This window comes from Haplochromis burtoni, unplaced genomic scaffold (assembly GCF_018398535.1).
Source record: "Haplochromis burtoni strain Fernald_Lab_line unplaced genomic scaffold, NCSU_Asbu1 Contig_6, whole genome shotgun sequence".
NCBI lineage: Eukaryota > Metazoa > Chordata > Actinopteri > Cichliformes > Cichlidae > Haplochromis > Haplochromis burtoni.
In genome coordinates, this window is record NW_024582367.1 from 150,145 (window position 1) to 165,971 (window position 15,827).

Genomic DNA, 15,827 nt, shown 5'->3' on the forward strand with positions numbered 1-15,827 from the left:
TATTTTCACGGGTGCCATGACCCATTTCAGCGTTTTGCTCAGAAACGGGGTCTACATCAGCCACAAGACGGTTCTGAAAAGCTGCAGGCCTCCGACCACTCCACAGACACGGACAATACCACCTCTGTGTGCTATTTATCCTTCTTTCCACTTCAATATGAGTATAAGTGGGTGAAGACAGTATGTGCCGATAATGGTCATCTAAAAACAAACTGTGAGGAATGTTCTGCTTTTAGGCCATTTGCAGTAACACTTATAGGCAGGGAAAGCAAGCATGCACATCTCTATGCAAGAGTCCAACTCATGCTTTAATTTATGCGCAAATGTGTGATTTGACTCTATGCCTCAGATGTAATCATATTTCACATGGAAGCAGATGGAGAGGCGCACCTTGAAGCCAATCTTGCCCTTCTTGCAGCAGAGGCAGGCCAGCATGAGGAAGACGAAGGTGAAGAGACCCGAGAACGAGATGGCCACCACAGCCAGGGATGCTGACCAGGACAGTTCACTCAGTGGAGCGCCATCTGCAGGACACAGAGTGACAGAACGAGGGTGTTAGCAATGGGATGAGATTCAAGTGATCAAATTGTACATTAAAGCATCTTATTAAGGCACTAAAGCATGCAATGACATTAAGGCCTTTTCATTGCATTTCTTTCTTATGATATCTCATATTTTCATTTACAAGTCAAATGCTTGATTCATTGCCTAAAGTCGTGTTTTTGATGGAAATTAAATTCTCGGAAACATTATAGTCTTCTAGCAGTTACCCAGAACCACATTACACCTCTGCACAGTACAACGCCGAAATGAAAGGTTGTGGAATTTGCTTTTTTATTACATTTTGTATATACGATACAGACATTTGATGGTGATTTGAAAAAAGAAATGACACTGGCTAACTTTAATTTGTTGTAACCAAATAAAAAGGATGTTTTTGTATAATAAGATTCAGGGGGATGAGTTGAAGCGTTATTATTTTGCTTTACTGCAGTGCCCTAGAAACAAGCTCATACTGCAACAACCTCTGCCTGATGTGCATTTTTATGATGGTTTTCTATTCTGTCCTATTCAAAGTCTGCTGCTAAGACTAAATGGAGTTATCATGGAAATACAACCTGATCATTTCCAAAGAAATGGATGTCTTTGGGACATCAACATGAACAACTGGAAACATGGTCATACAATTCACAAGTTCTAATGTCACGGAGAGCTTCATGGATTCGCTCCTAATCAGCTCTCCAGAAACGCAGTCTGTTCATAACAAATAGTGCCTGTCATAGACCCAGGTCATCACACTCCTGCAGGCTGCCCTGAAAGTAACTCAAATAATGAGCAAATAATGAGATCAAGCCCTTCAAAAATTCATTATACAAAGGAAGTACATGTACTCAAACACTGTACTTGCATTTCACAGTCAGATATTTTCATTTTTACTCTCCTATACATTTATTTGTTTATGTAATATACTAATTAATCTGTAGATTCTAATCAGCATGTAATATTTTATATAACAATAAAACTGCATTGGTACAGTAAATTCGGGCCCACCTTTACCAGCTTGTCATAAACATGTAGTTTAATCAATGTCCTGTTTTGCAGAATGAGCATTGTTACTTTTCTCTGTGTTTGTGTGTCATCTGTGTTTTAGAAATGCAGCAGCAGTAACAATAAAAAAGACAGAAAACACCAACAAAATTATTCAAAGAGTGTGTTTGTCTGAGACTATTTGGGACACGCTGCTAATTGGCTAAACTCATCTCAAAGTCTTGTATGTTACACGTAATTAACACACTCCAATTATTTAGCATGTCGAGGACAGATGTATGTTTTTGTGGTTTCCATCACATTCATTGAAACCTGCGTAACTTTGTGGTCCCTCTAAACGTTCCCTGTTAGTGTTGGTGCAGCAGAAGTGGAGCCTGCACTTCATCCTTGATGAGAGATTTCCTTGCTTTCTGTGAGTCATAAAGATTAAAAAAAAGAAGATTTTTCTGGATAAAAGCCAGAAGATAATGTCTGTCCTGCACTGCTGACTTTTGAATATTAGCAAAATTGAGCAAATGAAAATGTGGGACACTGTCTCAGGATGTGGGACAGGCCTACCAGGCATACAAATCCTCTGCAGTCCCACATTAAGTCAAACACTGGACAACCATGTGGGGCATTTTACAGAGTCTTCAATTTTTATCTTTCCAACTTGGAAGCTAAAGTTTGTTTTTTAGTCTTATGTTATAGTTTTATGTAGTTCCTTTTCTCCTCTCACAACACCTGTAAAAAATGCTAACTACCACATCAGCTTCTTTCCTGTTTGGTAATCATAGCCTGGGTTTCAGGGAGCTTTTATACATGTGTTCACTCTGGTAAAGTGAACACACGTTCACACTACAATCAGCCTTACAATAAATGCTTTTCACACACAATATCATAGCATGCACAACAAAGCAGAAATTAAAAAGGACTGAAAAAGCAGTTCACCACACTGTGAGGCACTTTGGAATTGAGGGAGATGATAAGCACCTTCGCTCTCCTAAATTCACAGTTTTTCAGTCTTAGAAATCTCGACAACCAACCCGGTGATATAATTAAAAACGAGATCCAAATGTAATCATGTTACAATATTAATGAAGCTGATTTATAATATTTACACACTCCAATCCTGGCTCAGAAACCCAGTGCTGCTCTCTCGTGAGGTATTTTCTTCAGTCTCTGTCTCAAAGCAAAGCTTCGGTGGCTTGAATTATCCTCCATGTGGGCTTCGTGCATCCTGTCCAATCTCATAAATAAAATCTTGTTCCCAGTTTGCCCAGTTTGGGCAGTAGAGCATTTTTCCCCCCTCGTTTTCCGACAGCTTCCGAAATGCAACCGTTACCAGGGAAACAGATTGGAAGGACGGCCAGGCAGGATTGCCTTCAGCTGTAAATCTCTCACACCAGTTCCTGCCAACACCAGTGCCACCCAGCTCCACACACACACATATATACATAATAAACAGAGCACACAGAGTCATTTCTGCTGCCAGTTTGTGCTGATCCTCTGAAAGCTGGTGCAACTGGCTCTCAGTGAGTATTGGGCTCTTAGTATAATTGGACAGAGAGGGAGCACTGTTGTTTGGGAGGCTGGCCGGCAGAAAGAAGGAAGAGAACATGCAAATTTAACAGTTAAATACAGGATTAGCTGGCCAGCTCAGGGGATTTTGGAAGTCAGCCTCTGAATTTGAATTTTACAGATTTTTTTTAATAAAACTGGAAAAATAAAACAGTGGTCCCTTAACAGTGAAGCATGATGCCGTCGAGTGGGAGGAAGAGGTGAAAAAGTCAGCTTTCTAAAATTAGTCAATATCCATTTAGCGCTTAGCGATACTACACAAGAAGATTTACATTCAGTTACCTTTATTGTCAGGGGGATAATTACAGAGCACAGACGCACAGCCCAAGTCTGTTGTGGTTTATTTAAAACTCTCTTGCTGACAAATTCACACACCATGTATATTAATATCTGAGGACTACAAACAGCCTATTTGCCAGAAAAATTAATACATGGCATTTAAACCCCGCTGGTGCATTTTCATTACGAGCCCATGTAAAACTATTATGCATTTCTTTCTACACGTACAAAGCATTGTTATCTGGTGCAATTTTGTATTCGTGCTATCCTATATTATTGCTTCATTTTTGCCAAAAAAGCACACATAAGCTGTCTTCATTACAAAGTCAACACCATCCAACTGCTCCAAGTATTCACAAGAGTGTCACATGTGCATTAAACAGTTGTAGAAAATGGACACCTAAACTTGTAAGATCCACTGATTTATATTTGGACGTTTGGCTCTGTTCACAGCACAGAACAGAGCAGGCATCACCAAAAACAGAGGTGAGCACCTGGACAGGGTAAAGCACCTCAAGCTAGCTAGCATCATAGGTTTGCATAGGTAATTCATTTTTAGGGTAGTGGGTGATTCAAATCATACCTGGGACATTTGGGAAGTGAAGTATTTGTATTCTCTAAAGCTGTTCTTGTGTTTGACTTCCTGCGGCCCTCATCTGCTCTGTGCAGCTGGAGGTGACCTCCTTAAAAAATTCATCTGACACTATTTTAAGCAATGCAGAGCAGAGAGCTGCTTCTCGTGTGGCTGGTTGAATGTCAAACATTGTCTTGAGTGTTTGGGAAGGTAATTGATGCAACTAATGTATTCCCAGAGTATAACATATACCTACATATAGCAAATTTATGAAGCATTATTTTAAAAAAATGCAAATTAAAGTGTGCCATAGTGGGATTGTGTAGAAATACGGAGGAAAGTGTTACCATCTTATGTTTAAGCTTTTTCCAGTGGAAAAATGAAGGTAGACTCTGAAAAAAGCTTAGACAGCAGTAAAAGCTGCTATATCTGAAGAGAGTGCAGGAGGAAAAAGAGAGAAAGGCTAGTGATAATATATTGGTGCAGTCATGCGATGCTGTTCAGACCTGTAAATGTTATGTGACAGGTAATGCTTGAGTCTGTCTTTGTAACGGTCCAGAATATAAAAGAAATGCCTTGTTTTTGTCTCTTCTTCACCAGCTGTGTAAAATCAATGCTATTGACCACTAATTCTAATGACATAGAGAAGATTCATTCTCTTGCTAACTGTAATGAGACAAGAGGGACAAAAGTTTAGTACTTAAGGTCAGTTAGTTTACTTGGATAGGCCCCTCAGGGAACTTCACTAAGCACACTCCAACATAGAGTGAACAAGTAAGAAGGTGCACTCACATTTTAGTGGATGTTGCATTTTTTTCTCTCACTTTACTAGTACTGCCTGCAGCCTGAGCACCATATAGCTCTCAGCTAGTCAGAGGTGGTAGCCATTTTTAGCCTCCCTTGGCAGAACGCTGAAGCACATCTTGATGACTAAATGATGAAACGAGTGCGAGCATGAGGAGACGAGGTGAGGGCAGAAAGAATCTGAGAAAGACGAAAAGAGCTGTGTACTCTGCAGCTTCTCCCACGAGAGAAACTCATCTCAGTACTCCACACAGAAATGAGCTGAGGAGCAGCAGCTCGAAGTCTAACGGAGAGCAGACAGAGGCAGAAACTGCAGTGTGTTAAAAAACGGAGTCTATCTGACAGCCTCACGTGTTTGTTCTGCCTTCACAGAGACGGAGCTGAGTGAAAACCCACTCGGGATATTTTTCCAGCTTAATGAGTTTCCCGCATTATATCCATGACACCGACTGATTTCCAGAAAACCCCAGCACCACAAAACCCTCTGAGCTCTGCATTGCTGCAATATCAAATGCTAGCAATAGTTCAAAAAGTTGCACTGAAGCAGAGACTTCACATTTCGAGAAAGAGATAAATTAGCCATTCTTTTGAGATTTGAAAATGAATATTAAACTACTGTAATTTCTGCAAGCTAAAAATGAGGTCAGGGCCAGCAGGTGATTAGCTTAGCTTAGCCACCACAGGTTGCCTGGCAACATCATGGTGATGACAAAGCACCAACCAAAAACGTGTCCACCAAGCATAATTTGTCCTTTTAACATTTGTGTTTTCATCAGAATAATCTAACCGAGATATGATGATAGAATAATTTCATGGCTGGTAGGCCATATTTACATTTAGTCATATCAACCTTTCCATCCAAAGCCTTGCAGGGAAATGAGCAAGGATTTTTCCTAAAATGTCAAACTATTACTTTGAGGAACGCCACAGCGGCCAAGTACAAGATGAGGGTTATATTGCTGAAAGTGAAAGCGCTCGGTGAAATGACCTCTTGTACTAAAAGCCCTTCAAGGGTCCAAAAGTTCTCACCAACTCCATGTGCATGATGCAGTTTTATGTAAGCACATTGAGTTTATGTGTAATGAAATGTGCTTTATAAATAAAACTGCCAATGTCATTGCAAAAAAAAAGGACCTGAGGATAGTTTTGGTTTCCATCCTTCATAACTATTGCTAACTATCGCTAGCTTGATTGACAGGTGTGTTGCTGCTGTAGGTGCCAGGTGTCTGTTGGACTTCACCTGTCTGTGCTTTTTAGAGCATTTAAGCAAAATTCTATGACTAAAAATTTGACATCAGGACACTAGTTAGCTACCATGTAGGGAAAAACACGTATTCCCCTGGTTGATGAGAGGTTGCTGGCTGTCAGTAGGTGAAATCAGTTTCAAAAAAACGTTGCACCAAAAACTTCCTCGTGATTTCTTTGATCACTAGCAGTGATCAGCAGCAGTACTTTGGCTGGAAAACACAAATTTACCCGCAAATATTTGCTAACCAACCAGTGAGCAACAGTGAAGCTTGAAGTGCAAAGCAAACCGAAAACAGAGACCGTTTACGTTTTTCATGAAATCAACACACAAAAGAAATGGATTTTGAGTGATTTAGCTAATAACTTAGCACTCCACATGAAGCTTATGTGTAAGTTCAATAAGGAAGGTCTGTAATCACTCATCTGCCTGCTTTCCTGGCTGTTTGGCTGCTAGTCTGTTCTTTACATCACTTCCACTTTCCCACTCTGTCAAACTCAATACTGACATCATTACTCTAGTCTAATCATCTTCTTGCTTGCCTCCGCAGGCTCCATTCTGTGCGCTTTAACTCTTAGAGCTCTTTGATTATTTTTCCTTTAAGACTGTCCTTCATGCAATCCACCCCCTCCCTCATTGCTGCGTTAGAGGTCCATCTTCATCTTTACCAGCTCCAGCATCTAGACTCCAGAGGCGTCCGGAGGGGTCCTATCACCACTTGGATTTGATTCTGCCATCTTGCATCACTGGAGTTTAATCACCAAATACATTAATTAATTTCTCTGTCATAGTAAACCACGATTAATTCTCTCAAATGTTGCCTCCTATTCGAACTGTCTTCAACATATAAATAAATGAATCCACATGGCAGGAGCCCAAACACAAGATTTCAGGTTTCAAAACAGAAACCAGTGGGTGACATCATTTTGGATGCAGCCTGGGGGTTTCATTCTTACTGACACACAGCAAAGCTGGTATTTTCCATACACCACAACCAACAAGCAACTCAGCTCCGTCAGCTCTGAGTCACCATGCTGGTGTGACTCGTCTTGTCAGATGCACTAAAGTGAAGCAGGGGTAGATCAGTCATTTCGATCAGAGCGGAGCGGACAGCCTCTGTGTCAAGTTTCATCTCCGAGCCTCGTCAACATAATACCATGGCTATCAGCCTGGATGGGGTGACCCATTATGTCATTAACTCTGCAGGTGTTAAGAGCATGAAACAAAAGCTCTTCATCAAACACAATTTCACTTGTATTATTACATTACAGGGATTTTTTTCTAGACCTAATTTAGCTCTCAGTGTGTCACTCCTTTTAAGCCTACTCCCTCTTTGATAGCCGACTTTGTGCAGTCGCTGACAGGGACACTATTCACTGCCTGAGGTAAAGCCAGAATAGTTGCAGCTCTGCTCTGGCTCTCAGCCTGAGCTGGCCGCTCACATCCATCTGAGAGCGATCAGCAGGAAGTATATCCTGGGGAATGCTGACACCCTTCACCCATCATCGGGCCTGTTACTGTCCACGACAAAGCTAAATTATCTAAAGCTCAGCAGAGAGAAAGGTGAGATCACCTGAAGGGCTGGAAAAAGGCCAGAGCAAAGATTTAGCACTGTGATCCCAATTAAGGCTGATAGAGGGAGAGTGAAAAGAGATGAGGAATAAAGATATTCATTCCAGAAAGCCGGGCAGGATGGTCTTTTTGACATTTTAATCAGTAATCATCGGGCTTTCCAAAGGACAAAATATCTGAAAATCACTTGAGGTCACAGAGCCTTCAATGAAAAGAAATGAAAGGTCACGCGCAAACTCCATGTTTAAGATAAGAACATGGAAACCAGATCGAGGTTCAAGGAGCTTTCTGAGCTAGATGCAAATGTGGCCGATAGCATCTTCAAAAGGTCACCGTTCTACACATACTACATCAGTCTGGACACAACTGAACTTTATTAAAATGTTACATCACGCATGGATGTAAATTGTATGCCAACCGAAAAATAACTTTTCCTCTCTGTGACTGTCAGCATTTCATACCGGCCACATGTCATACCGAGGTCTAAAAGAACCCGACAAGGCTAAAATCACTGTAGTGTGGTAGATGTGGATCACACCTACAACAGCTATATTTCACAATCAGATAGCCAAACATCACTTACACAGACTGTTCAGATTCAGAATACTTTATTAATCCCTAAGGATATTTTGTAAAATAACGTCCCAGCCCAGATGGTAGTCAAAACCACAATCCCTGGTTAGGGAGGCCAGTGCCTTATCCATTAGGCCACTGGGGTTGTATTACCAGATAATAATTTTTTACAATATAAATTAAAAATGTATGTGCCATTTCATAAACTATGTCTCTTGGAAGTTGCATGATGACCTTACTTATACGAGACTCCTTACAGCCAAAACTTATTGTTCCCACATGCTTGGCTGGCGTGATGGGGCAGTGGTCAGCTCTGCTGCCTCCTCGGGGTTTGAATATGCTGGACTGAGTTTTTAGAGGTGCTGTAATAGGGGAGTGTATTTTCAGTAGTTTTATAAAGAAATAAAGGGAAATAAAATCTTTTTCTGAATGTCTTTTCAAGAAAATGGTTTGTTGTCTTTCACACCACATCTCAACATCAGTTCAGTGAGGTATTGCTGGACTGTTTGGCACGTAATGACTGCCAGCTAAATACAGTGACAGTCAAACATGAGAAAATGCCAAATGAGTGATGTTTGCAACCCACAGAAGTAAAATAACCACAACAGACAACAAAAAAATGATGAGGATTGATGTTTTCCCCACCGTGTGACCTCATTTGTCTTCTATCATGAGCTTTATTGGCCATGTTTCTACATCATCTGCCTTAAAGTCCTGTAAAGGCTAACAGGTACACACAGGTCCTGACATTTTAAATATTTTTTTTGGTTTGGCTTTTTTTGTTTATACTGACTTTGGGTTTGCCAGAATAAGACTTAGCACCAGAAAGCACAGACACTTGCTTCCAAGAAACTCATTCTATGGCACTGACCACTGTGTAGAGTCCCAAAGAATGAGTTTCTTCGCTGGACCCATCCTTAAAGATAAAACACTCACGTATCTGGAGAAATCTTGGAGTAAAGCAGCTCCTTCTTCAATTCAAGTCACCAGCTGTGGTGGTACAAGAATGTAAACTGGGTGCTTCGTATCTCACCTTTGGAAGATTTCCAGCCACACCCACATGGGAGGAGATCCTGGGATAGTCCCAGAGCTCCCTGAAGAGATTATATAACTAATAGGGCCTGGAGGTACCTCAAGCTCCGCTAAGATGAACTGGAAAATGTTTCTGGGAAAAACAGTCTAAAGTCTAAGTCTAAAATGGGAGTGGGAGAAAACTGGAGATGGATGCATGGATGGATTTTTCTCCCTCTGCACCACCTAAACCGGTCATGGCTTCCCCTCCCTGAGCTCTGCAGGAGGTTTCTTTATGTTAAAAGGGACTTTTTGTTGCCTTGAGGCGACTGTTGCTGTGATTTGGCACTGTATAAATAGAACTGAATTGGATGGATTGAAATCACCACTAAGTTTTCATGATTCAAATGGTGCTTATGCATATCCTACAATACACAATGGAAATATATAATTAATTGATAGAAGTTTAGATATTAGATTATTATTAGAATCAATAAAAACACTTTAATCATTCCACATTTTGCACACACATGAGCTTCATTAATATAAGTTTTAAATCTCCTACAGTCTGCAGTAATCAGAAACAGAAAAGCCCTTAATTAATATCTTATGAGCAATCTGAGGAGCATGAGCAACCATTACTTTTCACTTTTGTCTGGTTAAGCAGCCTTCAGGGTTTTTACAGCACAAAAAATACTGTATTTATTTCATGCACATCACACCTAAAATAGTCTTGTGAATTCTAAATAAATTCATAAGAAACACATCGATCTCCACTGCAGACAACGGGAATGGGGATCAGAAGTTAAGGAATGGATACTATCAGTAGAAGCTCCTGAATGTATGAGTGTCTGTGTGCCAAACTGGTGACAGAGACGAAGCTTCTGCTCTTACAGCCAACACGGCCACTTTATCAAAAATGCTGGTGCTAGTGAATTAAGTCTTAGAGAAACCCCTCCTCTGTCTTCTGCTACCCTGCAAAACTCCTGCTGACATCATTCGGTACATCCATGTTTACCGAGAGCAAGATGGCACCAGGAAGAGTCATTATTAAAGAAAAAACAACAACAGAGGAGAGGTATGGTGACAGGAGGCAAAACAGATGGGTGGTGGGAGGGTTATAGATAGTTAAACAGGAACATTTGGGGCAAACACATGTGAACTGCGTGAAGCCGATGATCTGGTCATGAACAATCTGCGTTGGGGGACAAATACGAAACCAATCTGCTGTACATCTGCTGGCACACACTTCTGCTTCTGGTCATTCTTCATACTGACAGAGCGACATGTAGAAAAAGGCAGAAAGACAACAACAGTGATGCAGGTTTAGTTTCTCATCACCAACGTGAATGTAAACAGGACCAAATGCTAGCAAACAGCTGCTGGAATTTCTCACTCAAGAGCACGCTCAGAAAAATAAAATCAAATGGTTTCCATGGTGACTTCTTCCCCTGAAATTCCTTTCAGACTTATTCAAATGCCCTCATAATCCTCACAGATGCCTTGCCAAAACACAGAACAACTTGCCCTGACAGCAGAAAGAAAATTAACCTTTCACGCTCTCTTCTATAAAACCGTCTTACATTTCGACACAATGCAAGCGACAAGCATTCTTCACATTTGCTCTCAAACAATAGAAACAAAAGAGCAAATTAACAGTAGAAGTGGGAAACATATGAGGCAGTAGGTCTGTTACCACAGCAGAGATTTACAACAGTTTCAGGTGTGTGGAAGCAGGCATGTGACTTTACTTGTTTTTATGGTATCGATATAAATAAGTGTGCTTTTTTTCTTTTACCCCTAGAATACAGAATAAATTCACTTATGGCGTCACTTATAGAGTCAAAGTAGGACAGCAACCTCATTGAGACCTTGGAGGGGAAAAAGAAAGACTGAGCGTGCAGCACCTTCAGCCTCTGAGAAACCTTTTCTGATTACAAGATGTTTGCACAGGTTGCCTGGCAATTTGTCTCCAAACAATCGCTGTCTTACACTAATAGTTGTTTCCCTTTTTGTATTACACTAACTCTTTTTCACGTCCAATATAAAGCATGATTATTAAACATGATCACATGTTTGTGTGTTCCTCATCCGCCCCTTTTAAGTGACTCTCAAAGATGGGGAGACTTGTAGTTCCCTCACTGACAGTGGAAGACTGTTCCAGAAGCTCACTCCCTGATATGACAGAGCATCTGTGAAAAGGTGCCAGTTCACAATCACCTCTAACAGTGGATCGAGTCAGTCGAGACCCGGCAACACTGCTAAACTTTTGTTTAGTAAAATCACTCATTGGTGGAGGCGCCAGACCATGTATAACTTTTTATATTAGACAGGAAGATGTAAATAATACAATATACTATGAAAAAGTTTTTTTATCTAATATTTTCAATGCTCTTTTGTAGCACACTTCAATTGGCCCAATAGCAGCAAAGCTCATATAGGACCAACTTGTAATACAATATTCAATATGAGCCGGTATCATAGAGAGCAGAAATGTAATCGCTGCTGTGTCTGTTAATGATGTGCGGATAAGTCTAAAGTTCTGTATATTAACATTTACAGTTTTCACTACTTTTTTAACGTGTTTTTAAAGGATAATTTTGAGTCTAGTAGTACTCCCAAACACTTAAATTCCTCAACATTAATTAGTTCTTGTGCACCCAGGCAAACTTTTACTGCAGCCGCGGTTGTTTTAGGTTTACTAAAAAACATTGATATGGTCTTTTTAACATTAAGGCACAGGCATGAGTCAATCAGCCATTTTTGTAAATCATGTAATGCCAATGAAAGCCGATGGGCTGCATCAGCAGCAGTTTTGGCTTGTGTAAAAATTACCGTATCATCAGCATACATAATCGTGTCCACATTTTTGCACACATTGGGCAAGTCATTTACATAAAGTGAAAATAACAGGGGGCCTAGAATTGAACCCTGAGGGACACCTTGCGCACAGTAAAGATAGGGTGACTTGCTATTCTTTATTTGCACGCATTGTTTTCTATCTGATTGATAAGACTGTATCCATTTAACGGTGTGATTACTAAAGTTAAATGTTGACAGTCTAGACAAGAGCTTAAGATGATTCACAGTGTCAAACGCACGCTTGAAATCAAGAAAAACAGCCGCAACATAACTGCTCTTGTCTAAGTAAGATTTCACTCTCTCAACAAAAACACAGACAGCCGTTTCAGTTGAATGAAGAGTGAGAAATCCGAATTTCAACTTGACATCCTGTGTATGCTGGGTTTTAAAATACTGTCGTTCACAGCTGTATATCCTGCTCAGGTCAGTTGATCAGCAGCTTGTAGCAGTTCCTATTGTAGCTCCTCGGCTTTCTCAGTTGCAGCTCTGGAACTTTGGAACAACCTCCTCCTCCAAATTAGGTCATCCAAATATTCAAATCCCAGCTGAAAATTCCCAATTGTTATTGATGTTGTTTGTTTTACTGTTTATGTTTTTAACTTTTAAAAACTTTTATTTGACTAATGTTTGAATTGTTTTTCATATTTTTAAATGGCTTAAATGATTTGCAATACACAAACAACTCAAGCTCCACCCCCCCATAATAAGCAGATGTATAAGCAGATGGATGGATGGAGTAAATTGTTGCCATGCAGTCTGTTTAATGTTGTGTATAAATGAATAAAGTAAAAAGATTTGCTTCTAGGAGGACTTGGACATTAGCACTGGGAGCAAACTGAAAAACAAGTGGGATACATCCTGGACAGGTTTTGAATCCATTACAGAGCTAATGCATAGAGTCAGACAACCATTCACCCTCACATCCAGACCGACAGCTTATTGATCACCACTGAAATGTAGGCAGGCACAGGGAGAACGTGTCAGTTTAGTTGCTGTTTCAAGCCTAGAACCTTCTTTCTGTGGGGCCACTCTACCACCGTCCAAAAATCATCTGTCTAAAATGTTAAGTCATCTCTGAAAAGCTCTGCAGGATTTTGAGGCACTCTTTATCCAAAGAAGGGGAAGCTGTCGCCGTGACTCACTGTAACACAGCCTCAGGACCCGTTTTGTCAGGAAGGACTCAAACCTTGCTTTGATTTTTAAAAAGTTCATGTGCTATTGTTTCTCCCACCTACTCTTACTTTTCACAGCTAAACTCAACTTCTCCCGGCCCACTGGATTTCCGCCTATTGAAATCACTGTTAATAAGTGCAGTGCATTTCTAGCTCATTAACAAGTTGATATCAGCAAACTGCAGAGACCATGCAGCTCCTTCTGAATTGGCTGAATCAACTGTATTAATGTTGGTAATTTAATTTACCATCTGCTGCTAATTATGATGACTTTACGGGCATTTTCACAGAGATTTGTTGACTACAGTTCCTACGAAGCTATCAAAAATAACCCTCATAATAATATTCCTGCTTATAATGAACACAAAGAGGTTGAGATGAAGAGTTTACAGACGACCCAAAGGATCCATTAAATTAAACCTGAACATTTTTCATCAACAGCAATGTCACTACACTGTAAAGCAAAGAAATACCAGGAGAATAAACTCTCTGTTTTCAGTTTTACATTTCACACAAAATCCTTTCATCAAACCAGCACACTTTGCAATGCTCCTTTGACACCACCAAACATCTTTTCTTCTATTTTAATGAGCTCTTCCAGCAAATTCTCCACTGCCGGTAAGTTTGACATTTTTGTAAGCGGTCAGCAGTCAGTGTGTTGCATTAAATTCGCTACATGTCTGCTTTAATGAAGTTACGATTTTCACTGTCACTCAACTCCCTCTCATTCCCAGGTACAGTGCAGTGCCAGTTTGTCAAAGGCAGGGAAAACTCCAGAGCTAAGAAAATGAACAACAGTGCAGGACGACAAATCCTGTCTTCAAGGGTTCTGGTCTGGTGTTACGCCTCTGTTTAGGTGGAAGGGAGTGCAAAAGGATGTAACCAGACGTCATTGGTTAAAGGTATTATTTATTAATGCAAACTCAGACAAGAACAAGACACCAAAACCTGAATGTAAAGTACTCCAGGGTGAACAACAGTCTATGGAGGGACTTTGTGGAATAATATGGAGGAGGATTTGGAAAGATGCACAAATAGAAATCAGTTTAAATAAAAAAAACAAACAAACAGGAATTGCTCAGCATTTTCTTTTTATGATGTGAATATGATGGCTTTCAGGGGTTTTTTTTCAGTGGCCGGACACAGCTGGCACATCAACGGGCCACACCATGGATTCAGCCAATCAGAAGGGGACTCGTCAGGCGAGAGCTGTAATATATGGCCAAGCGTACGTGTGAGGAATTGAAAGTAAGACTGTTCTTGATGAGTGGATGATGAATAAACACCAGGTTCTTCTCTTCAGCTCTCCACATTCATGTATGGAGTCCCACTGAAACGATTTTCTCCAACACTTTCTGTTCTTGCAGAGGACTGGGGGTGGGGGGTGGGGGGGGTTCTGTGATCCATCACGTCACAGACACACGGATAGTGGCCATCTCCAGCTGACTCACAGCCCTCTTTCCCAGGAATAAAACCCATCCTCTAACCCCTTCTTCTTCAGTATCACGACTGTTTCTCAGGAAGTGTAATCTTTTTCCTGCCTCTTTCCACAGATAAGAGCCACACTCCATCAGCGGGTGCCCTCATTCCCAAATGTATGCTCTTTTTTTTTGCAAAGTCATGCAGGCTGCTTTCCAGAATTTATGGGATGCTTTCAAAAAATACTCCCCACTTTCATTTCCTCTCCCAAAGCCTTTCACTGTCATTCAAACTAAGACCCTCGAGTGGAGTCACAGAACAATTACACTGTACGGACACATAGGATATGGAGGATTAGCTATTCATATCACGCGGGAGTCGGGTCTGCCTTCCCTACATATAAGCAGGCGGCCCACGTACTGTAACCTAATTACACAGGAAGCTGTAATTCGGAGCTGCTAACCACAAAACACATCTCCCCGGAGCAGCCATATTATCTCTGCTCAGCAACCCTGTACAAATAGGAGAATAGTCCTCCGGATCACCCGCGTCGGCACTTCTGCCTGCAGGAGTTTATTTATTTCAGTGTGTGCATGAATGCGATGTCTACCTGATTTCCCCTGCCCTGCTGTGGCAGAACTACACTTCAGTATGCTGAACGTGTCATCGGCTGTCTGACAGCCTCCACCTGAGGCTCTGCTCCCGTTTTCCTCCCCTGATAACGCGCTGCCCAGAAACACCACAGTCTCGTCTGGTTTATTCAGCACAGAGCTCTCTGGAGGGCCGGATGGGAACATCAGCAGGATGTCCAGCAGTGGTACATAGTTTCCTCCACCTTTCTCCTTCACACTTTTTTTTCTCTTTTGTTTACTTTCATTTGGTTGTGTTTTCTTTTTCATTTTCACCAGCCTTTCATTTCTTCCTGTTTATTCCATTTCAAGTCCTGTTTCTCTTGTTCTTATTTTCCTTGTTTTCCCCTTTCTTTCCTTTTCTTGACTTTGTGTATTCCTTTCTTTCCCTTCTTTCTTCCTTGTCTGTCCTTGTCCTTCATTTTTCCTCATTTTTCTCTTCCTGTTGTTCAACAGTTTCTTCTCTTTCTTTACCAAATTCTCTATTTTCCCCCTTTTAACACCAGATTTACCCTTTTTCCATAATATCTTCGATTTCCTGTCTTCGTCTGGTACTTTTTCCTCTTTCTTTCCCATCT

General features: G+C 40.9%; 1 protein-coding gene across 2 annotated transcripts in view; it reads right to left on the bottom strand.

Annotated features, from left to right (window-relative positions):
* aatkb (apoptosis-associated tyrosine kinase b) overlaps positions 1–15,827 on the bottom strand; it is a 69,881-nt gene that overhangs the window by 31,557 nt on the left and 22,497 nt on the right. For both annotated transcript variants that reach the window (XM_005913849.2, XM_005913850.3), the window contains exon 2: positions 391–524. In XM_005913849.2, the coding sequence (XP_005913911.1) occupies positions 391–524 (134 nt within the window). The remainder of the gene's footprint in view (positions 1–390; positions 525–15,827) is intronic.